General features: G+C 34.2%; 1 protein-coding gene across 4 annotated transcripts in view; it reads left to right on the top strand.

Annotated features, from left to right (window-relative positions):
* The window catches only part of LOC149065592 (single-stranded DNA-binding protein 3-like), a 156,490-nt gene extending 130,065 nt beyond the window's left edge, over positions 1-26,425 (top strand). For all 4 annotated transcript variants that reach the window (XM_089253701.1, XM_089253698.1, XM_089253697.1 and 1 more), the window contains 9 exons: positions 2,889-2,959; positions 5,691-5,733; positions 6,846-6,884; positions 7,896-7,959; positions 8,875-8,945; positions 13,423-13,507; positions 16,452-16,561; positions 17,537-17,625; positions 23,523-26,425. In XM_089253701.1, the coding sequence (XP_089109827.1) occupies positions 2,889-2,959; positions 5,691-5,733; positions 6,846-6,884; positions 7,896-7,959; positions 8,875-8,945; positions 13,423-13,507; positions 16,452-16,561; positions 17,537-17,593 (540 nt within the window). In that variant the 3' untranslated portion in view covers positions 17,594-17,625; positions 23,523-26,425. The remainder of the gene's footprint in view (positions 1-2,888; positions 2,960-5,690; positions 5,734-6,845; positions 6,885-7,895; positions 7,960-8,874; positions 8,946-13,422; positions 13,508-16,451; positions 16,562-17,536; positions 17,626-23,522) is intronic.
* The last annotated feature ends 1,108 nt before the right edge of the window (positions 26,426-27,533 follow it).

Below are 27,533 nucleotides of genomic sequence, written 5' to 3'. Positions count from 1 at the left end.
TTTTCCACGATATCGGGAAGGTTTTACAATTTGAACGGGCGTTCCAATCCTTTACGATTTAAAAAAAAAAACAAAAACACGCATTCGCAATATTGTAGGAACAAGACGAATTTACGCCATAAAGACGCTGTCTTTGAATGCCGGCCGATAGCCCCAAAGTACCGTAATTTCCCGTATATAACCAGAAGGGAGAAAATCTGCAGGGTAATAAAAATCTGGAATCTCTGTACATGGCCCCTCATTCAGGGAAGCAACTAGATATCCCTCATCTTAAGCCGGGTTTTCCTAGGTTAGGATTTCTACCAAATTAGACCATTTCACGCCAGCAGAAAAGTGTTACATAATTACACTACGCGTTTGTGTTTTCCTAGTGTGGCGCATCAGATCAGGGAGGCTATATTATAGTACATGGCCTTGGCATCAGCTACTCTGTCGTCTGCATGCTCTAGTTTGAAGGGAAGCGAAAGAAAACACGGGGAGAGAGAGAGAGAGAGAGTGAAGAGAACATCTGCAAAACGCGCGGCGCACGACGCATTTGACTCCTCCAGAAGCAGTCGGCCAATCACACCCAACGTAAAGCGCTGTCGTGACGCTTATTGCGCTCTGTAGAAAAACAGTCATGCTGCTTTTCTTATCGGTGAGTGGACGGCGTGTCACGCTGGGCGAATTACGTTGCACGCAGCACAGGAAACCTGCTCCTAGGAAAACCCGGCTTTATTCTTCAACAACCCGCGTGTATATCAATACAGTACTGTGTACAAAGTAGTAAAACCAGTTTTTCAAGGTCGCGTGATCATGATACATGATAAAAAGAAGGGGAAAAAGTTGGGGAGGTTTTTCTCTCTACTTTTTTCTTCTCGGAACTAGGAAACGCGTCCCGGAGGACGTGTGAACAAAATTTTTACGCGCCCTTTTCCAAAATTCCGGGTAGTTGACGCGTTATAACGTGTCAATGGCATCTCTGGGCCAAACTGTATGGTGTCCACTTCATGCGTCGTCCTTAAGTGATTTACTGTACTCCCGTGTATAAGCAGACATAATATTCTCTTCAGGCAGGGAGAGGTTAGTTCACAGAGGGTATCATTGATCGAGGGGAATATCTACTTTTGCCCTTCCACCTATGCCAAGAATAGACTTTTTCATGAATGGAGTGTTCCCCCCTGTACCACCTGTGCTCCCATATGATGATGTGGATGATAATAGGCTGTGATTTACGAGACAAGAAAAGAAACTACTACTCTGAAAATAATTTTCTAGTATGGTGGAAGGCTTTGGTTGCAACTAGTTTGTGCAATGGTGGGATATAAAAAAGAAGCAAAAGTGTCGTGTATTTTTATTTACTATTTCCCTGAAAAACTTGGCCATGCATAGTGTGGGTCAACCTTGCAGTAAAAAAAAAAAATTAGTAATCATTTTCTAGTCAAGACCAGACACATCCCGCAATAATTCCATCAAATTGTATCAATGACTGAGAAAGGAATTGCTCCATATCAATCAAATGGCTGTTTTTAAGCAACCCTCTTGCCTGATTAACATCTCTGGAATTTAGAGGAACCATGATGAAGACGAAAGCTCAATGCTCGGTACTTCACACTAACAAGCAACAACAATCTATACCATTTCATTAATTAATGTTTAAACCATTAATTAGTAAACTTAATACACAAGCTAAAAATATAATGTGATTTGTGTAAAATCATGTGAAAAATGATTCCTGTGCATACATAGCTAAGTTCACTACAGCAGTGTCAGGCAGTGGTGGTCAGACTCATGCTCGGTTGACTTTTGGAGGGAGCACAAAAAATAGGGGGGTGGGGCACAATGGATTTCTTAAATATAAATTTTTAGTTATCAGTCTTTAAATTATATTGAAATTGACAGAAACTGATTATAATAATGCATAAAAGTATTTACTTTCGATATTTTAATTGTTTTGAAAAATTTTGCATCAAAGAAATATTTTTGATCATCTTATAGGGGGTACATGAGCCTAATACTAAGGCCTCCCCCCCCCCACATATGCCTCTTTCCTAATGCAATAGGATAGGAGGGCAGAGCTGACAAAATTTTGCTGATAGAGGGGAAGGGGGTCAAAAATCTGCTGACAATACTTGAATTTCTCCTTCAAGGCCTCTTATTTTAGCATCGACAAGCCCAGATTTGGGAAGTTGATTTCTCAGTGGAACACATTTTCAGATACCCTTTACTTTACACCTGCTGAAAATCAAAACAAAACCTACTTAATTAAAAAAATAGACATGACATTTTATGGGAGTTTAGTGATTTCTGCTGTTCTGTCTAAAGGGTTAAAAGTCCAAACATATTCACAGCTACAGTAGATGTTCCTTATTGGAATCATAGGTAATGTTATTTTTTGGGTATTTTTGTCACTTTTGCCAAGTACGGAACAGACTAATGTCAAAATTAGGAAAATTTTGCTTATAATAATTAGGACTTCAGTTTATATTATGTTTTTTAGTTTGCTTCTGCACTTGGTTCACAATGTCCTAATCCATATTAGCTGCTATGTTCCATGTACGTAGAAAGCTGCTTTTGCAGTGTCTTTCCTAAAGTGGAGGCAAATGTAAGATATAAGCCTCCAGTTCTTGGTCAGTTTTTTCCAGTTGACCAAATTCACTGTTACTCAGCTAAAAAACTTTCTCAAGGGATTTGAGAAAGTGACATAATGTTGGTATTTCGCTGGGAAAAAAAATTGAAAAATTATTCTGGGAATAAGAGAGATTAGCCTGGTTCAATTCAAAATATAAACTTCTATTAAAAAATTTTTTTATGAATAAAGGATCCACTGTATAAAAAGTACTTGGAAAAACTCTCTTTTAGCCTTACATATACGTCTGTCTTTCATTAAAAAAAGTTTTTATTTTCAGAATTATGGAGGCATGAGGCCCCCTAGCAGTACAATGGGACCTGCTGGCCCTCAGATGCCACCCATGTCTATGTAAGTGATGTTCTTGTCAGTTCTGTATTTTAAGGGGAGAAAAAAGAAACAGATTTTCTCTCAACTTTATTCACATTTCATGTTTAAATACTATTTTCTCTCTCTCTCTCTCTTTGTAAAAGGGGAAAAAACTTGTTAAAATATTCCTTCTCTCTTTGTTGCAGAAAATAAAAAATGCAGAATATAACACTTCCTTTAAGTCTTCTTTATTGCTTTTTTCCCTATGTTAGTATCACTTATAAATTTTACAGCACACTCCCTGTCTTCAGTATAGTGTTTTTGTTTTATTATTTGTCGTTTTTTTTCTTTAATTTTATTCATTTTTTTTAAATTAAATTTATTATGTGCTAGAACTTCTTTGAAAATGTCCAACCTTCCCATAAGTGAAATCTGTCACCTTGTCACATACTGTTTACTTCGTTCTGTTTCATACATACTGCATGATGAGTGACCTATGAAAGCAATGATTTACCAGGGCTGGAACTAGAAGGGGCAAGTGCTACGGGCAGCAAACTTTATGGAGGAGTTAAAAAACACTTATAAAGTTACCAAATTTTACAGTAGAAGAGGGCAGCAAAATCATGTTTACCTCCTCCCCCACAAAAATCCTAATTACAGCCCAGTCTCCAGCACCCTCTATAGCTACAGACTATAGCTAACACAGTGAGAGAAATAAAAGAAGGGGGATGTGTTGATGAGAGAGAGAAAAAGAGCATACCTCACATAGTGGCTCATAGTTGATTAATTAAATGCTGCTCCAAAAATTTGTATTTATAAATAAATAAAAAGAGTGATGTACATCGTCCTTAAAGTGAATAGATAAATATATGCACATTACCATTTGCATAAATAACTACATTGAACATTAAAGAACCAGACTTGCCATGCTTCTCGGAGATATATTGAAGTGTTCCCATAAAGGATGAACAACATCGATAACTACAGAAATATCGAAAAATTTAATTAAAACATTCATAGTAATATTTCTTTATTCAATTAGAATTGAGAAACTATTAGACACAGTGGGAATATGAGATGACATGTTAACCCTTCCCACTGTTTTATAAATTTCGATGATCCACATTATAACTGATACAGTGCAAATATACTAACCCTTTCTATGCAAAATGCCACATCTTTTTATCAAGAAGACTTTTTTTTCCCAGTTTTGTGCTTTTTCATTTCCCAGCCCTGATAACAAATAAACCAAGGAAGAGATACTTGATTTCTATTATTTATTCTGTATGCATATTCCTGTACCAACCCAAATGGAAAAGAAAAGAGGTACATTTCAAACATCATATCTCTACTTCTGTTATCAAAGTATGAACAAAGGCTGATTACACCCACTCTCAGTTGATCTGACAGGTTGGGGGGAAGCATGTTATTTGGAGAAGAAAACATATATACAACATATCTGTACCACTCATTCCAAGAGGGTTTTAAGGAGGCGCACACACAATGTTGCAACCCTATATTAATCTGGCCTCTTTGTATTTTATGTAAGAGCTATAAACAAGATATTTTATTTTGATGTTATATCCAAAAAAGTAATTTTATTCAGTTAAAAATGTCCAAGTACTGAAAGAAAAAAAATTAAAATGATTGAATTTTTCTAATGCAATCATATTAATTATTTAATGAGAATGTAAAAAAAATACACAGATATAAATACTGTATTATGAGGCAAGACAAATACACAATAGCAAGGTTATTTCCTATAATCTCAGGCATTCATTCAGGTATCACCATTCTTCTATAGCCGTAAGAAAACTTTTCTTACAAATACAAATACAAATACAAATACAACGCCACAACAGGCAAATTGCCCAACGAGGTGGCTGATCCCCGAGCCCCTACCTACTACTGCTACACCACACATGCAACCCCCCCCCCCACGGAACCCCCCAACGAATCGGTACGTGCGGGAATGTGCGTGTACGTGTAGTGCAACCTGACGTAAAGTTTGTTTCTATGTAATGTTTGTTATGTGTAGTGCTGCCATCTGCCACCAGTTTTTTTTCTAACTATGAGTGAAGTGTTATGATTGAATGATTTATCGTTGTAGGACTGTTGCTCTCTGTGGCGAGACTTTTTAACAGGGAGATCGGCTCGCATTTGCGCCTTGAAGTTGGGAACCACAGAAAACCAACTTCAGCCGACCACCACTGTGGGGTTCGAACCCGGATCCTCGCATCGCGAGTCCGTCACTATAACCACTCGACCACCACAGCAGCCATTTTCTTAAACAGATATTCTACTTATCACAAATTGACTGTATATATAGAGAAAGAAAGAGTAGATATAAAATAATCTCTTTTTTTTTGCGAATTCATCACAGTTTATATGCATTATATGTTTGATGTTAGAGTAACAAAGTCTATAGGGTAAACTCTTCTTGAGCAAGTTTCTTGCAGGTATGCACAGGGCCGCCTCTGGAAACAAAAATTTTCTCTGTTGTCCATAGCCAGTATTCATTTTGATGCCCCTTTCCCATAATTTTGAATGGAAAAAAAAGTAAGCTTAGCACACTTCGTGGCCCAGCACCAGGGGAACTAATATCCCACCCTGCAGTTGGGGACCTGCTTATGATCTTTAAGATAGCTTGTTATTTATTTTATTTCTTTCCTGACATGCTCACATTTCAATTGTTTAGTTATGTGAAATATGTCCTTTCTTTTTTTTTTAATCATTTGTAAAAAATTAGTGAAGTAGCAAAATTATTTTTCAGGCCTGGTCCTGGTGGAAGACCTTGGCAGCCTAATGCATCAAGTGTAAGTCCTTTATTTTGTTTTTTTATTGGTATATTGTATTTAATGTTATTAAGGCTATTCCTTCAATTCCTATTGGATTTACGAAGAGAAAGTCGGGCTGAGTTTATTTTCTATAAAATTTAGTAAAAATATCTCTCTATTATTAAAGTTATGTGATTAAATATGAAGTTGCATTTTCATTCATACAACAAATTGAGTAGCCAATTTTATTGCTTCAGATATTTTTTCTACGTCAAGATGGAATCTTTTATCAAACATATTTTGCTCTTAATACAAATACAACTACAACGCCATGGTATACAATGTAGTTTTAATTTTTATTTATGTAAGATATTTCACAAGTATTGGTTTTTGTGGAAATCAGAATTTTTCCCTTAATATCAAGCGATCCAAAGTATCATCTTTCATCCAACATTATACAGCCTGTCATATCCTATACACCAGCGGTTCTCAACCGGTGCTCCGTACGCACTTCCAAGGGGCTCACTCGAGGAAAATATAAAAAAACCAGTATATTCGAAAAAGTTAATTATAAATATTTTTAAATAATAAAAATAAATCAGTAACTTTGATGAATAAATAAAAAATAAGCCTACAGGATTTCACCATAGAAATTATGTACCAGACAGGGCTCCACGAGTTAAAAAGGGTTGAAAACCACTCAGGGTTTAAGCTAGATAAAAAATTCCTTAAGGAAAAAAGCGGAAATGGGGGGGGGGGAGAGCTTTAGCAAAATGCTGCAATGCTACTGATTTATGGTTGGATGTCTTCTCATTTCATACCTCCTGTATGCATTTTTGTGAAAGTGGCTACTACTTCTTTTGCATTCGAAGATTTTCTTTTGCATTTTGTGAAAAATGCGACCTTAGCTTAAACCCTGGAACCACTGCTATACACCATGTTCGCTACCGAAATTAAAAGCGATATATATGAGCCATGTCACTCATCGTTAAAATAAATGATTAATGTACTGGTTCCTTTTCAGTAAAATTCACTAAAATGATGCTATAGTCAAAATAAGTATACATGCCAAATTCATTATGTGCATACAAAGATATGTGTTAATATATTAGATGATGTCTAATGACCATTTTAATATGCATTTTTTACAGATGAATTATTCATCACCATCTCCTGGTGGTCACTATGGGGTATGACAATATTAGTTTGGTTATTTATTTTATTTATACTTATATATACTTAGGCATGGAGATATAGTGAAGTCTCCATACACAAAGTACCTCCATTCTGCATTCATCTTGTCCAGTGACAGTTTCCCTTAGAAAATAAATTAGGGCGATCAGTACTGAGAAAAAGCTATTTCAAAGAATTGAAAGCTGTAAATATTTTTCTATGGATGTGTTAGAAAAGCCCAACTCAAATGTAGAAAATGAAATTGTAAAAGAAAAAAAAAGTGCATTTGGCAGAGACATATCACCTGAACAGAAAGGTTAGGGTTGGTTAACGTAGCAGAAAGTTAGAACGTGAATACGCCTTTTGTAAAATTGTACCTCATTTTTCAGAAGTCAGAATTTTTCACAGGCAATACAATAGTATGCAAAACCAAAAATTAATAAGATTTATCCTGGCTGGAGTCCTGTTGTCAGCCTGCTCCATGGGAGAGCTAAGGTTACAGCACAGCCAATCCAATATTCAAACTTGATGACAATCCCGTGACCTGTATTTGGCTTTGACCTCTGAAGATGGTCATGTTTTTCATGGAATGATTTATTGCTGTCTTGGAGAGATTTCATTGTATCCAGGAAACTGTCAAATCAACTTTAATCCTGGTGTGCTTGAAATAAACCATGATGCTAAAAATGATCTAAGACTGCTGCAGCGTTTAAGCAGACATGAATTGGAATTGTTAGCACTGTTTCACTTCAGCCAATGTACCAGTCATTCTCAGCATTAGAGCTGGCAAAATGTTGTATTAAATTGTCAATTCACAGTGGCTTTACAAGCTATTCAATATAAATTACACTAGCAACTTCTCAATCTTGGAAAATAGTAAACTTTAAAAATGTACATGTAAATATTTTGTTAAAATGTATGTATGTATGTTAAAATGTACATAATGTACAAATGTAAATATTAAAATGAAAAAATATTTAATATTTTTGGAACTCATTGTACTAAATAGATTTTATTTATTATAACAGGGTCCACCAGTATCAAGTTCAGGTCCCCAAGGTCCTGGAACTCCAATAATGCCAAGTCCTCAAGGTACTGAGTGGTCTGATAATACATTATTATGATTAAAAACATATGACAAATGCCCTAAAACATTTTCATAATTTATTGAACTCTTCTTTTATAACTTCATAATTGATCTTGATCTATGACTGATGAAAAGGTGCATTAGTCAACTGTCATTGCCTGTGTGGTCAAATTATAAGAATACTCACATTGAAAAGCCATAGTTGAATCACAACCACCTCACAAAATTGATTTGTGTTCTAAACTGGGAGATCCTTTGCAGTAACATAATGACTGGGGTGGTTGATCTGCCGTTTCCCAGCTTTGAGCACATATGTGAATTGTCTTCCGCTAAAAAAAAGACTTGTTGCAGTTTGAGCAACAAAATTTTACAATATTCTATATATATTGAAAAATAAAAAAACACTGATAGAAACAAATATCAGAAAAACACAGCATAACCACCACTGAATAAAACTGGCATAATTTTCTATTGAACAATCAGGACTAAGGTTTGATAACCAAGTGAAGAGGGATCGTCAGTTAGTGTGGTAGAGGTTATATTTCTTTGTTAACAGCACTTATAGTGTGTCTGAAATCATTTTTTGGTTCTGATATTTGCCTTTATAATTGTTTTTATACTTTGTTGTGTTATTGTCAGTCAAAGAATTTCTATTTCTCTACGTTCTGTGCATGCATAATTTACAACATTATATAAGGTAGTCCCTCAAAATTTTGTATGAATCAATCCAAACATGCCAAAATACATATACTTCCAGATGCTTATTATGACACTATTTAGTGATGGCTGAAATTACACTAGCAAGGGTCATGAGTGAGGATTATGTATGAAAATAGAAGTATACATTTTGTTTGTGATTTGCAATTGATGATTCAATAAAATATATAATGTTTCAATACACTAAAACCTTTTTTCCCAAGATTCATCTGGTTCTGGACCTGATGGAATGTATTCTATGATGAAGCCAGTGCCAGGAGGTAGCATGCCTGGAGTAAGTTTAGAATGCATTAAATAATGCAGTGAACCCCCTCTCTTTTTTTACACTATTGGGACTGAAAAAAATCAATAAAAGAGTTGTTCTCATTGAAATGTTAAAAATATTTAATGTTTAACCCCTGAACTGGGCAAATAGAGATATACCTCTCTGTACGAGCATGAAAAAAACTTACCCTTTTTCTCCCTGCAATTGTACATCATCAATGCAATCATAGAGTATCAAAACAATATTAAATACAATGTATATACTGTACATGTTTAAAAAAAAATTAAATTCACTTCCAAAAATACAAAATCCCATTTGATATTTTTTTATTGTATTCAATGGCACCAATTGATCTCAATCTTTTTTTTAGTGATCTTGGCTGTGACAAGAGTTGAAAAAATAGAAAAATATAATATATATACAGTGAGATTCCAACATAATGAACTCCAAGAGACTGGAGAAATAACTTAGTTGTAACAAAATTTTGTTATAAAGGAATCCCAGGTTTTAGCATTATTCCTGTGTAAACTTATCTGGGGGATTAGAAAAGTGTTCGTTAAACCGAGATTTTCCCTATAATGGTATTCGACTGTATTCAGGGTAATTATAATTTAAGTTCTGATTTCAAAGCACTGTAAAATCATAATCACTTGTCAGAATAATCTTAAAATTTACATGACTACTCCTGAAGCAATAGAATTTTGTTTGGTAAAGGAAAAACAATATGCTTAAAAGTGTACCGGCAAGTGGTGGTGTACTCGTGAAACAAACATTTTCTGCACAATGGAAACAATAGTCAGCCCGGGTAAAATGACACTTTAATTAAAAGAGCATAAAATTCAATAATTTATTTATATATACACTGCTGGCCACCCAAATTGCAACACCAAGAAAGACAAGAGATATCGCAACAATATTTATTTTGTAGATAACATGTTGACCAAGCATCAAATGATTAAATTTATAGACTTCTGTGAAGTGTGGTTCCTGCCAAAATCAGTAGCCAGAGTAGCCGCCATTGTTGGAGATCACCGCTGCCACACGCCTCGGCATTGATTCAAAGAGACTTTGGATGTGTTCTTGGGGTACAGCAGACCAAGCAGCTTCCACGCGTTGCCAAAGTTGATCTGGTGTGGCAGCTGGGGATGTAATCTTGGTCAATTGTTGAGCAACCATGGACCACATGTTTCCTATCGGCGAAAGATCCGGAGAGCGAGCTGGCCAGGGAAGCAATTCAATCTGGCGATTGACGAAGAACCTTTGGACAATGCGTGCCACGTGTGGTCGCACATTATCCTGTTGAAATATGGCTGTGGGCAAGCCCTGAAGGTAAGGAAGGACAACTGGCTCCAACACCTCTGAGATGTAGCGCTGGCTTTTTAAAGTACCGGCAATGCGTACTAGAGGAGTGCGAGAGTGATATCCAATACCGCCCCATACCATAATACCCGGTGCAGGACCACGTGTGGTCGCACATTATCCTGTTGAAATATGGCTGTGGGCAAGCCCTGAAGGTAAGGAAGGACAACTGGCTCCAACACCTCTGAGATGTAGCGCTGGCTTTTTAAAGTACCGGCAATGCGTACTAGAGGAGTGCGAGAGTGATATCCAATACCGCCCCATACCATAATACCCGGTGCAGGACCAGTGTGGCGGTGCATAATGCAGCTGTTCAGCATCCTCTCTCCACGGTGTCTCCAGACTCGAATCTGACCATCGTGGTGTTGCAGACAGAAGCGTGACTCGTCAGTAAAGACAATTTCATTCCATTGTGCCGTCCACATCCTTCTTTCATCAGACCATTGGCGGCGGAGACGTCTGTGGTTCTGCGTCAAGGGTAGACGAAGAAATGGACGTCTTGCGGACAGACCACTCTGCTGTAAACGCCATCGAATGGTACGCGCAGACACTGGATGATGCAGTACAGACTGAATGTGCTGTGCTATGGTTCGTGATGTGTCTGAGCGATCCGTCACTGCCATACGCACAATACACCTGTCATCACGTGAAGTGGTGCAGTGAGGTGGATGCGATCGAACACGTCGGTCCGTCGTACCCTCCTGCATCCAACGATCACATATCCGCATTACAGTTGTTTGGTTTCGTCAAACACGACTACCGATTTCCCTGAAAGATAATCCACAATCTCAGTAGGCCACTATCCTTCCTCTGTCAAACTCGGATACTTGATCAAAAGATGATCGCTGTTTTCTACTAGGCATAATTGATCGTTTTTTTGAAAAAAAACCAAGAAAAACACAATTGCCGTACTTCAAATCGTCGAAATCTCCAAGCCTTAAATAGCGCTTTGAAGTGGCGCCACAGGCGCGCGTGATGTGTGTCTGCGCTGAAATTCTAATCATTTGCATATCTCACCTCCGCTAATGCATGTTGTAAATTTCATATTATTTGCATGCTTCCTTCAGGGTGTTGCATTTACGGTGGCCAGCAGTGTATATATGTATGGAAACATCATGAAAATGGAGTCACAAAACATTCACTTATGACTTATGCAAGAAATGTTCACTATGTTGTCCACTAGGCAGGGCTGTCATTCCAACTTTTCCCGGGGGGGGGGGGGGGGGTAAAGCACATGTACTCAATGTATGTATATATATATATATATATATATACCATTTTTAGTGTATTTTCAAAAGCCATGGGGGGGCCGTTGCCCCCTCCCACCATGGCTTTTGAAAATCCTGGTTACGGCTCTGCATGTACTTGACTACATATTATCACCGATAGATGGTGGTATATTTTAGGAAATCTGTGCCCCCTCAAAATATCCAACCACTAGCCGCCACTGTTGTCCACTTTGTTCTGCTACAAGTTTGAAGCGCAAAACTGCATATTTCATGGAGATTGATGGTAATGCAGAGGAGTTACCCCAAGGAAGTTGTGTACAGTAGTTGGATTGTGTGAACTTTATTGATATAGAGGCCAACATTACGTACGATTCCACAGCATTATCACTGACACATTCTGATATGTTGTGGAACATACAGTTTTGCACTTCACTCACATAGTAATAGACAGTGGAAAACATATTGAACATTTCATGTGTAAGTTGTAGGTGTTTGTGTTGTGACTTTATCTTTGTGGTTATTAATATAATCACAATCACTATTTAATCATTATTTCATAAATTATGAAATAATGTGATGCTAATTAAGGTGTCATTTTACCCTAGCTGACCACTGTTTCCATTGTGTGAGCAAATTTTCCTGTGTTTCTTGAGTACAGCACCACCTGCCAGTAATTTTAAGTATTTGTTTTCCTTTGCAAAATAAAATTATATTGCTTCAGAAGTATTTATACAAATTTTCAAGTCATTCTGACCAGTTCATATTTCACAGTGTTTGAAAATCAGAACTTAAAATTATAATTACTCTGTATAAACTAAACAAACTCAACTTGCACTTGACATGTAATTTCAAATTTTAAAAATTTACTCCTCTATTTCCCACCCGGTGAATTTTGAGTTCTTCATTGTATTGTTTTAAGAGTGGCCCCTTCTCTGCTAGTCACTTTCCCTTATATCTCCATCGAAACAATGATAAAATTTAAAAAAAATAATAAAATTTTATTATTCTTTAAAAATAAGTGATTTATAAAAAATAAATTGATAAAATATGTGTTGAAATGATTGAAAGTTTTGTTTTGTAAATTGGGTTTGAAATCTCACGTTTGAGGGAAAAAAATAGTTTTTTTTTCATGAACAAAAAATATTTTTTTCTGATTAATAAAATTGATGTTCCCAATAGGAATATTGGCCGTTGAAAGGCTAAGATGAAATGAAACCATACAAAATTTTTTAACAACTGGCTAATGCAAAGATATATTTTGGGAAGAGAGAAAATTCAAAATTTATATCTTGAATTATATCAAAATATTCCCCGCAGGGGCAGTCGGATTTTCTCTCTTTCCAAAATATATCTTACATCAGCCAGTTGTTAAAAACCTTTGTATGGATAGCAGAGAGTGACATCATCCTCGGAGAAGTGAAAACATGCTCACATGCAGCAGCAAAGTTGATAGAAAGCGATGATGAATCGAAACACATCAAGATTTGTTTAGATACTTTCATGTTTGTTTTTCATCAATCTTGGTGTAAATATTTGTTCATCACAGTCTGTATGCTTCTTTGCTGAAGGTTGTTGCATAAAAATGATTTCAAACTTGTTAGTTGATTTTTGACGTTTGTACTATATTTTTTAATAAGTTATTAAGGAAGGAGAAACTATAAACTTATTTTTGTTAGTTTATTTACCTATTGCTAAAAACATTTATGATGATCTAGGCCCACTTCAATAAGTACTAGTGCTTGCTTAAAAACACATATAAATGTGTGTTTATACAGCTGCTATACTCATGCTAAAATTTAATTAGAAAAATAGTTATATAATTTTTGTAGTTCTTATTGTTGTATTACCAAATACTTTGGTATGTGATGTATTCAAATAAACTTTCTCAATTTTTCTAGTTTCCAATGGGTCCTGGTCCTGAAGGTCCAATGGGACCTATGGGTCCAGATATGGGTCCGCCAGTTCTTAATGGCATATCCTCAGGTTAGCCATTCATTTTCTTTTTTACAGGTCTATAGCTTTCTTTTATTCAAACCATTTTACACATCTTTTCATTCTATGTTGCTGACATCAAACTACAGGAATAATTTGCATAAACAATATTTTTAAATCACTTATAAACTAATGTTTTACAACTGATACCGTCGGACTCGCTTATTATGAATTTCTGCATATAACTAAGTTTTTCATTGTCCCGTGTATTCATGTTGCTTATTTATGCTATTTTTGCTTATAATTAGAGCCTGCATTATATGGAAATGCATATGTGCATATGTATTTCCATATTTTGGCCTTTTTTAGCATTAATGCATATAATTGAAGAATTCTCAGAATAAGTGCATATATATACAGTATATATATTTTTTTAATAAAGTTTATTTAAGCGTAATCACTTTTTTTTTTTAATGATTTTTCAAATAAATATTACTAATAATGCAGTAAAGCCTCTCTTTTGCGTTCACCGGTGGGATAAAAAAATTTGTTCGTAAAAGAGGGGTGGCCGTTGACCAGGGATTTGAAATGTATACTTCTAATATACAAGGGGAAAATATTAGTTGGCTGTAAAAGAAGGGTGAAACCACATTTGACAGGTGTCCGTTAAGAGGGGGGTTTACTATTATTTTTATAACATCGATTTTTCTGCCGCAGGTGGAATTTAGTGAATTAATAGAGATGTTCGTATTTTTCAAATATCAAGTATTCTATTATTAAGGCTATTTCTGGAGATATGTCAAAAGAGTTAAATTTTTTCAGAAATAGTGTTGAAATTCTTTCGTTACTGGTATTTCGTTACTAAGCAGCTACAACAAACTAGAAATTAAAAATGCCTAAATAAAAAAATGTGTAGAAGTTTTTTGCATATGCAGGTATATGTGGGGGGATGTTTTTTGTAAATGAAATATGCGCTAAGGAATAGAAAATATAAATTTTAAAACTTTTTCATGATTTTTTAGTCTATATTTTGGGTTTTAATGCATATTTTGGCATTTTTAAGTGCATATTTGCATATTTTTAGTGCATATAATCCGGGCTCTACTTATAATGAACACCAATTTCAGCAAAGTACTCCTATAACGAATTGTCGACCAATTTTCAAACATGCAATTGCCACGAATTTCTTTGTAATCGTATCTAAATCTTCTTATTGGTAAATTTATCTTTCTGCAACTGATGGTGTCTTATTTCTTTACTTGGATCATTACTTGACTGTCTTCGGTTTATCTTTTTTTCTACTTTTCTCTGTTAAATCTTATTTTGTTAGCAGAAAACCTTATTAGAGGAAGAAATCATTGAAATTATTTATTCCAGAGAATCTTAACTTTTGAAACACCTTTAGTGCACATTTGCCATTCTCAATCTAGATTCAGACGTTAGTTGTTATGGATTCACAATACAACTATGTACAGTATTTAATAAAGCATAAATAATGCAGATTAGTTAGCAATGATTTACAGTATACATGGTAATTATAACTAAAGTTCTGATTTCAAAACACTAAAATAAGAACCACTATTCAGAATGACTTGAAAATTTGCACATATATTCCTGAAGCAATGGAATTTTGTATGGCAAAGAGGAAAAAATACTTAAAAATGTAAAACAAACTATACTCATCCAATGTGTAGGAAATTTCCTCACAGTATGGTAGCATTAGCCAGTCAGAGCAAAATGATAAGTTAATTAGCATCACATGATTTCATAATTCATGGAAACATCACAAAAATAAAGTCATAAAACAAACAACTACAACTTACACAAGAAATGTTAAATGTGTTGTTCATGTTCTGAATATCAGATGGAAGTGCAAAAATGCTTGTTCAACAACATTATAATAACAACAACATAGCTTAAGCCCTGTGTGCCGATAAGGACATGTGTAGCTCTTCTCTTAATTATGAAATTTATTTAAATGAATATTGAAAAACTGGTAATTGAAAGATTTTTATTGCCATGACACTGACAATCAAATTTAACGATGATTTTAAATCTAATTAATAAAATTTCAATCATTATTTACTCTCAGCCAGAAATGCGTCATAAAAATTATGACTTATTTTACCTCTCTAAATGTTCTTTGCCCCTTTTGCCTTTTTCAGTAGTTTTAGAGGCGGTTTATAGTCGGTTGAGGCCCCAGATGCAGAAGAAAATATTGGGGCCCTTCATGTGTTGGGGGGCCATGCATCCACTGTTAAATTTGCCTCTGAGTAGCTCCATAGTTCCTATTCAATTCATTCATTCATTCTCCAGTTTCCTATTCAATTCATTCATTCTACAGTTTCCTATTCAATTCATTCATTCTACAGTTTCCTATTCAATTCAATGTTAAAATTACCTGTTGAATTCGATCTTTTTCCCTCATGTTCTGCATAATTCAAAGTTTGATTCATATAAGTCATTTGCAAAATGCCTTATTTTCTCAGAATTTCTGGCAAAATTTTGGTCATACCTTTCTTTATTTCATGGCTTACTGATCTTCTCTAGAATGTAACACATAGCCAACATTGAAAAAATTACAATCATTAAAATTTAACCTATCTTGTTCAGGTACATTATTCAGTTGGTGAAACGTGTGCAATTCATGTTCACTTCAACATTTTATTGCAGTAGGATTCTATTTTCAGTTTCATGTTTTCCCTGTTCTAGGAATTCCCCTGACATAACCTTTTTCACAGGAAGGGATATACACCACACAAAATAAAATATAACCAGTAAATTTTAAATTTATGGGAAAAATTCCAATTAAACATTTTTTTAAGTTAGTTTGATGTACTTAGATTTAAGATATTTGGCCAGAAAATTTGAAAAAAATTATAGATTTCAATTTATAAATTGCAATGTACATGTGTGAAACATATAAATGTATCATTTAAATTGTGTATGTCAAACTTCATTTTATATATATAATATATTTTAAAAATATGTGTAGGAGAGGGTATGGAAGGCATGAAAAATTCTCCAGCAACTGGACCAGGAACACCCAGAGAAGATGGTCCTCAAATGGGAGATTATGGCATTCCAAATTATGGACAAGAAAATGTAATGCTGTTTGTTCTTCATTGTAATTTCTAAGATTGTATGATGATAAGTGAAGTCTGGATTGTACAAACCTGCATATTTTGGTTTTTTATATTATAAATGTATATATACAGGTGAACTTGGCTAATTCAAATTTTTGGATGATTTGAATTTCAAGCATTCTCCATAGTTTCCTATTCAATGCAATGTTAAAATTACTGTTGAATTCGATCTTTTTCCCTCATGTTCTGCATAATTCAAAGTTTGATTCAGATAAGTCATTTGCAAAATGTCTTATTTTCTCAGAATTTCTGGCAAAATTTTGGTCATACCTTTCTTTATTTCATGGCTTACTGATCTTCTCTAGAATGTAACACATAGCCAACGTTGAAAAAATTACAATCATCAAAATTCAACCATCACCAAAAGTGTTCTATTATAACCTTAAAAGCATTCCACATTATTAAAAGCAGATGTTATATGTATTCCATCCAATCAAGTTTCTCAGATGCATATCTGCCCATGGCTTTTTCCAACACTATGTTTGTAAAAATGCCAATTCATACATGGCACACAATCTACAACCACTGGGCAATCCATCACTTTTTCAGTATTGTAGTTTCTTGTATTTTTCAAATGGATTTGAAGTAAAATTGAAAATGACCAAGCAAAACATTAAGAGAGAGAGAGAAGAAAGCTGAAGTTGTCACTTAAAAACTTAACACATTCTTTGAGAAAAAAGATTTACAAATTTTATGATTAAAAATTGAGGAAATTATCAGAATCTATTGCTAAATTAGGGAACCTTAGATTTCAATGAAGTTCTGTCTGGACCATATAATTTTTATTGTTAAATCAAGGTTGGACTGTATGTATGTATTCCCCCTCCCCCTCTTTTTACTGTGTATAATATAGCTCTGCTAATGTTTAACTTTTCAATGTTTTATATATCATTTTGTTATGCCTAATACATGAAAATGTGATTTATTTTTCTAGTGTGCTCATCCATTAGTTTGCGAGTCAGTTCTGACACCAGAAAATTTTGAAGGCTGAGTCAAGAAGCTCATTCAACTATCTTGTCGCAGGTTAGTACACCTTTTAAGTCTATTTTATACAAATACAAAATCTAAAACAACAATAGGAAAATTGACGAACAAGGTAGCTGGAAAGGTTTATTTTAAATAAAAGATAGATAAATATAAATATTTATTATATGTTTAGTATTTCAATTTATAAATTCATTTAAAGAAATAATGTTTACAAAATGCCCCCATAAGAAATACTGATTTCATAGAGTCTAAATACAGCAACCTGGTTAAGAATAACTCAAAGAAATAAACTAAAAATAAACTTAGAAGGTATAAATAAAAATGATTATCATTGAATAGCTTTTCAATTCCTTCCATTGTGTGCTTATCATATTCCATTTTAAAGGTATCTATTGTGGAGGAATTTATGACAACAGGGGGGCAAGCTATTCCACACATTCATAACTATTAGAAAAAAAGAAACTCCCTAGAACGCAACCAGGGTGCCATCACAGAAAACTCACGGTCACCGAATGAGAAAAAGGTCACGCAATTTGAGGGAAGGTCACAGATTTTTTATGCTTTTCCAGAGACTTTTGAGTGGCTGTGGCATTCAATATTTTTTTTGCTCCAATTCTTTTCTCTCTCTCTCTTTTTTTTTTTTTCTTTTTCCCCCTGGGGTGGGGAATAGATGGGTGAGTAGCAGCAGAAAAGAACAGTGTTATCTGTCAATGTGTAGCCAGCCTATATTGGGGCAAACATTATATGGGTGGGAGGAAAGCTATTTAGACAGGATTAACAAAAAAAAAAAACTTTTCTTCCTTCGCTTGTCCGGACCTTTCACAACATCTGTAATATTCTCCTGAAGCAGTGTTTTCAGAATCATGATATTTCCTAGGGTAGGGGATTGGTTGTAATGGACAACGGCAGTCAGGAGTCCTCTTGGGAACAGTATTGGTTTCTACAGGAGGGATATGACTGCCCCTAGGCCGTGGGATCATTGGTGGGTCCCCAAGCCAGAATTTTCACAGAGGGAGGTTCTGTAGTGAATTTATAGTGTGAAGAAACAATGATGGTAATTGTCCCGGGCCTCAAGTCACGAGCCCTGCCAGCTCCACCCTTGTGGGGGCCCATGAGGAAGGGCATCAATTTTTTTTGCCGTGAAGGAAGAAAATTCCCTCTTTTTTTCTTTTTTTTTTTGTCTTTTTTAAAAATTGTGTCAGTCTTTATGAACTAACTATAGCAAATGACAAAATCGTACAGTATGCACATGAGACAGAACGAAAGAGCTGAAGAGAAGACAAGTATCAGACTGAGGGTTGGTGATTGAATTGCTGAATCATTCGCTATTAATCATGTTGCGATGCAATATTTAGGTCAAATTTAAAGGAATATGACAGTTTATCTCAAACTTTCCATCGTGGTGAGCTGGAGGTATTGATTTGTGTACCTATTTATGTTTTGAAGTGATTCTTTATATAGGAGAATATCTGCCAAAAGTATTCTGGGGAGCAGCAGATGAACCATGAATTAGGCAAGGGAACTGCACTTGACAAAAGTTTGAGAAACCACTTGAGCATGGTGATAAGTAGAGCACGGAAGTTTGGGCAAAATGCCATAAATGCCTTTTTTGACATTTTCGTGCCATAAATACCTATTTTAACATATTTTTAAGTTTATTAGTGAACTTCAGAGGCCATAATCTGTTAACTTCGACATTTTGAGCATTTAGCACTTCAAAAGAATTGCTCTTTTTGAAATTTTTCCAACTGTCTCAGTATTAATTATCATCAGAAAGCCCCCACCACCACCACTACAACATCCATTTAGATGCAAACAAGTCATCTGAGATTAGTGTTGTAGGCCCGGAGCCAGAAATTTCGTTCGGAGGGGGAGGACCAAAGTGATAGAACAATAGATTTGGCCACCTTTTTTCAGTCATTTTTTCACATTTTAAAGAGGGGCAGACCCTCAAGTCCCCCCCCCCCCTCCTCGCTACAGCCTTGTGGTATTGCCATGCATTAATTTTGCTTTGACTGGATGGCGTTAGATGTGAATGATTTTGTGTCAGATGGGGCCATGTTGTTTTGATTTTATTCTCTCTTTTTGTACCATAAATGCACTGCAAGAGCCCCACAGATAACTTTCTCTACCAGTTCCGTGTCTGGTAATGGTGGCCCTGGAATTTGCCTAATCCTAACAGTCTACTAACATTTTATTTTTGGCTTGAAATCAATTTAACTTGGATAATAATGCAGTTATTATAAACTATAATTAAAATAATAGATGGATTAAGTGCAATATATATAAATTTTTCAGCTATAGTTTTCGGACCCTTAATACCTTTTTGTTTTTCAGTTACTTTTTCTTCCTTCTAAAAATTATAATTGCCTTTTTTTATTGCCTATTTAGGCATTTTTATTGCTTTTTGTCAGCCTATTTCAACCATTTTTAGTGCCTAAACTTCTGGACTCTAGTGATGAGCTTGCAACCTAGGCCAACACCAGAGCATGACTATAGAACAAATAACAAGCATCTAATATCTGACATAGAAAAATGTGAATATGGAAAAGGAATATGTGAAATTCATCCTCCGGAAGGGCCCTTGGTTTGTCTAGTCACCCCACATCCTGCATCAGGTTCCCCTTAAGCTGAGATTTTCGGTGGGTCCAGACCAGATTTTTTACAAGCCCTGTATATTGAAATCATAGTGGGAAAACAAGCAAAATAATAAAGAATTATCTTGGGATCCCGGGCTGGAGCAATGACTGTCGAAATTCGAAAATCAGTCGGCACTGTGTTTGTATTTTCACACGGTGGTTTCAGCTCTTGTAAGCAACGTTTCCTCTATTATGTTTTTATTTTACCTTCACTGATATGTTTTATTACCTGCCCGGTAATGAAATTAGTTAAGGAATGGGTTCATTCATGCACATTCTATTTAGACAACATTTTCTTCTGATGCACATCACTGTCTGGCGATGTGCCCCAATTCCGACGGCAAACTGCCAATATCTACAGTTTAAGCGATTGGTGAACTCATGGAACAAACTGCTCGATCAATCACACCTCGCTCCGTTCAATGTTGTTCAACTCTTCTCTGTTTTGAGCCCAATATTGCTATGTGTCGCAGCGCTTCACAATGCAACACGATGGTTCTGCACACGGCTTGATATGGATTGGTGTGTTCAATAGTTTTGCATTTGTGGGACACATTTTCAACATGCACTCACGTATCCGCAGAGTTTGTTTCAGAAAACTTTGTCATAGGTGCTGAAGGAACTTCAGTACAATGAAACCATTGGGGGTGGGGAGATTTAGGCTTGCTAGACATTTGTATATACACCCTACAAAGGCATATGTGGGGATGGATTGCATTGTATATTCATGAATTACTGATGGCTTAGGCGACCTCACAAAGTTGCTTAGAGATAGGGAATGTAGGGGGATATGGGAAAGATCGCTCTCCTCGTTTGTTAAAAAAAATTGTGTTATTAGCATAGGCGTCCATAAATGTCCACAAAGGTGGACATTTGTCATTGTCTTCCCCCTCCCCATTTGAGAAACAATGTTTCCACTTATGCTTGGGGGGCTATGTGCTTTGGGCCCTTAGGGGGTCCAGTTCCTATGGAGTATTGTATTTTGTATTTAAATGAAGTATGAATTTAAGGTTTTTGAAAATTAAAAAAATAATTGAGGTTTTTTTATTGTGGTTGAAGCTCCCCCCTTCCACGGTGAAGCTCAACATTCATGGCTACTGACAGGCTTCGTGCCAATGTTAGCATATCTGTGTTTAACCAGAGCTCATCACATTGAAGCAAAGCTTGTAATGCCCAATGTTGAAAGAAAACATTTATTACATGTCTGATGCTCCAACCTATAAATATGACTTGCATACAGAGCATATTTTCCCATATTCATTAATATTCAAATAAAATTCATTTTAGATTTCAACACAACATAAATTGCAACACTTGTGTACATATGTATTGACATCCTCATCATGCCCCTCCGAAAGCTGCAAAAGATTAAAATTGATTTCTTATCAAATGTTTTTAATATTGTAAAATGTTTCCCCACTTCATTAAGACCCCTCCTATTTTATTAAACACAAACCCCCAGGGGGATCGCGACTCACAGTTTGGGAACCACTAATATAAGAAAACGGTCCAGCATGATTCATTTTGTTGAATGAGAAAAGGTCACCAAAAAGTCCCTTAAAAGTCATAAAATTTTGCTTTTGGTATATGGTAGACAACCTGAAATAATCCCTAACTAACCAATACTGGTGCCTCCTAGTCAAATGGTGAAAGCATGACTGATTGATGATGTAATAATATTTCATGGTCCAATATTCATCCCGTGAAATCTCAAATATTTGTATCATATATATATCTTCCCCTACACTCTTCCAAACTAAACATTAATCAAAGAATCAGTCTGTCTTCAAAGCTCAAGCCCTGCATACCCACTAAATACAAAATAAATTATACCCACTAAATATGAATAAATAGGTACCCACTAAATATGAATAAATAGGTACCCACTAAATATGAATAAATAGATACTCGTCAAAGAGTGAATAAAATGTTTTTACTGCAGTCAAATTTTTATTGTTGAGTATGTTTTTAAATTTCTTAGAGGATTATATCCTCAGCCCTCAAATCAGTTGGTTTCTTGGGTAATCTGGGATCTACTGCAGGGTTTAAAGAATCAGAAAAGAAATTATATGCCAGCAAAATTTTCTAGGAGCCAAATGTATACAGCAAAACCGGTCTAAGATGGACACTGTATGACAGTGATACAGTGTTTCTCAACTGCCAGGCCCTGATATCATTCATACCAGGCCGCGAGTGATTGGCTATTTCCTTTTCCCCAATCATTTCCCATTAGAAGTATGTTTGACCAGGCCTCCTATTTATAAAAGTAAATCAAACTGGATCGCTGACTCCAAAGGTTGAAAATCACTGCTGCATGAGATGGAAGAATTATTATTTCAGTCTCTTGACATTCCGTTACATCCAGGTTTCACTGTATATTGTTTTTGAGAAGAATGGCTAAAATAATGTTTGTGGCTTTTTCTATACTTGGTGAACTTTTCATGGAAACAGTTCACAAATTCTGAAAATTTTTCATTATCTTCAGACCTTAGTCTCATACATGAAAATTTTCAGTCACCAATGCTCATTTTTTAGTCCCTGTGGCGACTTGGGATTTGTCAAGCCCTGGTCTACTGTGCTTAATAATCTCCATATGCATATAGGATACAAATAACATACTTAAAATAAATAAAATAAAATTAATGTGATCATCACGTATTCCCTAGAGTTCTTTCCAGGGATTTTTTAGTGTGTTAGTAACATCCATTTGATTTGAACCCAGACCTGCACAGTTAGAAGCTAGCTCTCTAACCACTGAACTGCCAGGCACCAAAAATCATGTCAAAGTTATAATACAAGTATAACACACACACAAGTTTGAACAATGTAAGTTATATATAAAAGATATTTATATACAGAATTTCAAAAAAGGGGGTATTAAAAACATTTTGAATTTTTTTTTATATTTCTATTATGAATAGATAATTCTTTACGAGATGGAAAAATCACAGATTTCCTATTATTAGGATGCCACTTGAGATCTGCGGTTTGTAGAAAAAAATGTGTTGATACATAAAATAATTTCATAATAATTATGATTATTTGCATGATTTGAATTTATGTATTTTTTCCACCAAAAGTTTGTATCAGCTTTTAATTTTCTTATGATTATAACCCCAGTATTGGCAGCCATTTGCCTCTTGGGTAATGTTATTTTTGAGACTATAGCTGTTATTTACTAAAAATAAATTGAAAATAAAATTGAAATAAGTGCATTTATAAGTTTCAATAATTTTGTGAACAATTTACTCTGAAATGTTAAAAGAAAAATTATAATTCATTTTTTTCCCCCAGCATAAAATTACCAGATGAAAAACTGATAAAAAGAAGAGCTGCAGGAGATATATGAGTTTAGAGCTTAAAATGCATAACTGTTACTTCACTTGCAGGCAATAACAGTGCACTTTATGTATATTCATTTTCAATCAGAATTTAAATGAATTTGTCACATTAAATACTGCTGCAGTTATTGTGGTTTTGTTCTCCTTCATATAGAGCAGATATGTGTCAACAGTCCCCATATTAAAAACAACTAATGTTGAAATAAATCTAAAGTATGTTTATCATGGCAAACGTATGACTGCACAGCAGTAAGCCACACATTTCCATGTATGGAGAAAACTATTATTTATTATATCTGTGCTTAAAATGGGCTGAAAGGAAGTACTACGTGTGTTTTTGTAAGCCTTCCTTGTAAATATTTTTTTTTCTCTTGTTAAGGTATATGTTCAAGGGGAAATTTGGGTTCCCAACACAACAGATTGTTAAAGCTAGTATTTTACACTTCTCTGTTTCAGACATTTACAACTGGTATTTGAAGTTCATGTTAGAAATTATATTGTTTTCTGTATATGTGTGTGTGTGTGTTTGTGTATTTATTTTCTGTTCAGTTCACGAACGATTTAATGAATTTTCAAGAAAACTTTAATGAATTTGGAAAAATTTTACAAAAGAAGCTTTCGTGTGTCTCTCTCTCAAAGCATGAATTTCAGTATTATTTTTTACTTGTTTGTTCAGTTGAGTTTTGTTTAATGAGCTAAAAAAACAGGTCCTAAAGTTTTGTAACGCATGTTATCAACATGTTTTCATGACTAGTCCCAGTGTGATTTTTTTTTAAACATATTTTCCAAGTTGTCTGCTTTTAAAAGTTTATCATTTTATAAATTGTGTAATTTTTAATTTGCATAAAATATTTTTTTCCAATCTGTATGCTGAAGTTATCTTTCTCAAAGTCTGTGAAAGTAATTTATACCTGATCTGTGCAGAAAAAATAACAAAATTTCTTGTGATTTTGAATTGTGAACTTCTGTCCATAAGTGATTTTGAGTCATTTCTATATTGTCACATATTGTGCTGAACAAAGAAAAAAAATATGTTTTATCATATAATGATGGGGATGGTTCATCTCCTTGCTACTTTTCTTGCTGTTTTCATGCTGAACTAATTTAAGTAGCAAAAATATGGCTTTGCAATACACTGGTGTCTAATTGGTTGCAATAAGGCTCATACTATCTTATCAGTTTTCACACGCTGGGTTGAAATAGTTCCTTTACATGCATAATTTATTATACATATTATTTCTAATGAAGACTTGATTGTTCATTTGTTATCAGTTTTTTGTATTTTGTGTGGTATCAGAATGAAATATGTTTTAAGTTCTTATAAGTCTTGATTGCAGGTCATCCAGCTGCAGTATGGTAATGTATTTCAATAAGAATTTTATGAAAAATACAATTCAATTTTCATGTGGATTAACTTTTATTACACTCAAACAAATTTATGCATGTATATACATGTTTGCATGCATATATCTGTGAGTGGTGTCTTTAAAATGTATAAACTATTACTTTCAAATATTTTGTTATGTAGCATTTTTTTTAGAAATTTGGAGGTTTAGAAAGATGGCTGTATTCTCTTCCATAATATGTTGTCTCTTCCCCCCCCCCCCCAAATGTCTATTCAAAGTGCAGTTGATGGTTTTACTTGGAAATTTTTCCCCTTTTAAGCCAAATTTGATAGAAATGGATATTCCCTTTTACTCTTTCATGAGCAATATCAATTGAGCATCAGATAATTTATTACAAACAAAACAAGGAGATTGAATTTCACTTTCGGCTAAACATATTTGTAAAACAATGTATGAAATTCAATTTCTTGGGGAGTTTTATTTAAGGTTTTATATATTCAAATGAAACATATATATATATGTATGAAATAGTATTTGAATTACATTCTAGCCCCCTCTGTAGTGAACCCGGCTTATAAGGAACCTCTCTGGATATAACAAGTAAAACTTTTAGTTCCTTTGAAGTTTTTTGTAATGGGAGTTTGTGAAATGTGTAGTTATTTGATATATGGGTATATAGGTATTTCAAATTATTCAGTAATCGGAACGGAAACATATTTGTACTGGGCAAAATTTAATGCTTGATAGATGCTAAGTTTGAATATAACCCAAGATAACTGTTTTCATTTTTAAAAAAAATTAACATTGAAATTATAGAATAGATTTTTATATATCTGCTAATTTTCTTTCAGAATTCTGTCATTATTTTGGAATCAAGCATGTTTGTTAATTCTTTCTTGGAATACAATCATATAATTGCAATCTACTTGTTATAACCTACAAACATCCACTATGTACACTATGTAATGAAAATGGGAAAACTACCAGAAAACTTAATGGAACTAGTTCCTTTCATTTTATTTTTTTCCTTCAAAATGAGAGAGTGCTGCAGATGCTATGTGAAAAAAAATTGTCTAAATAGATTAAGAATGTATGGAGTGTTCTCAGAAAGGCTTGTTTCAAATAAAAATTTGTAAGAAAAAAAATTCACAATATCTAATAGAGAATTTTAGTTCACCCCTAGTTCTATGCTTAAAAGAAATTTCCAGAAATAGGAAAAAAACATTTTCAGCTAGATTTTCTTTCCTATTTCGTTCTAAAAAAAACTTATTGAACAACTGTTAAAATGTTAATGTATAAATTTCTATTTCATATTAAACATGTAGTGTTATTGTCTTTTACATAACTTGTTGGAACAGTCTTTTTTTTAAATTATTAATAAGTTTTAAAAAAAAATTGGCTTCAAATAAAATTTTTATGCTAATAATACTAAAATTAGGATGCATGATTCACAACTCAATGTATGGTTTAAGATTGGATGCAGCACACATCCCTAGAAGAGCATTACCGCAAAAAAAAAAAAAAAAAATTAGTTTGCCTCGGTTGTCACTGGGGTAGTGTCCCATTTTGTTCAGTTATCTTAAAAAGGCTGTAAAAGTTACGTTATTGGAGACTAAAACAAAGGTTTATTAGGTATCCATCATTTATGAAATTTATATCACTAAAAGTTTCATGCAAAAACCTAGTATTAGAGAAACAGTTTCATTTAAAAACTGAATTTCAACTGAAAATTAACCAAAGAATATTAAATAAGGAAGGACAATATAAAAGCACGTCCCTCTTTTTTCATCATGGTTTGGATTTGTGTGTTGTGAATGATTGTTTTTTTTAATCGTATGCAGTATCAGCCAAATAATTTTTTTTTTTTTGGTTTTTTTTCGTGCATACTCCTTGTCTACAGGAATTCAGTTATAAATTATTTCTTTTAGTCAAATTTTATTACTGAATTGTCATCAGTTTATAACTGGTGACAGTTATATTAACTTTATAGGTATTAACACATTTTCTATATATATATGACATGTATAACTTTTCATTATTGACAAACGAGAGAGAGATAGAGCTGTTATTTTACAAGGAGTAAAATTTAAACCAGTGAACATATTTGTTAATTCTTTAATGCATCCAGTGAAATAATTCATTGTCATACATAAATGTTTTCTCATAATTTGTGCTTATCAATAAATGTTATTTAAAATCTAGAGCAAAAGCTCTTTTTTGTGTGGAACCCAAAAATGTAGGATAGTAACTGTTGTTTCCCACTTTGTTATATAGTGTTCAGATCATTTTAGTATGTTAACTTTTTTATATCTGTTCTGCTTTTGTCTATATTTTGCTACAATTCTCATTCCATGGGAATGGTTAAAAATTAGTTATTATACTAAGTTTTGCATATTAATTTTGTTGTTTTAAACCTCTCGAGATTATCTGCATCAAAAAATGTTTTCTGATATCTAAAAAAAAAACCTCAAATTTTGTTTGCGTTAAATTTTTACACCTAGCCCAAAAATACTTATATTATGTCAAGGTCCATGAAATATTCATTAGAATTTTATCAATATATTTAATCCAAGTATTAATCTGACTTCAATCTAGTAACTGAGTAAGAGCAATGAAAA

Source organism: Pholcus phalangioides, unplaced genomic scaffold, assembly GCF_987345545.1.
Source record: "Pholcus phalangioides strain wild (caught in Gottingen) unplaced genomic scaffold, Ppha-v1.0 ptg000039l_1, whole genome shotgun sequence".
Classification (NCBI taxonomy): domain Eukaryota; kingdom Metazoa; phylum Arthropoda; class Arachnida; order Araneae; family Pholcidae; genus Pholcus; species Pholcus phalangioides.
This window is presented reverse-complemented; position numbering and strand designations above follow the sequence as displayed.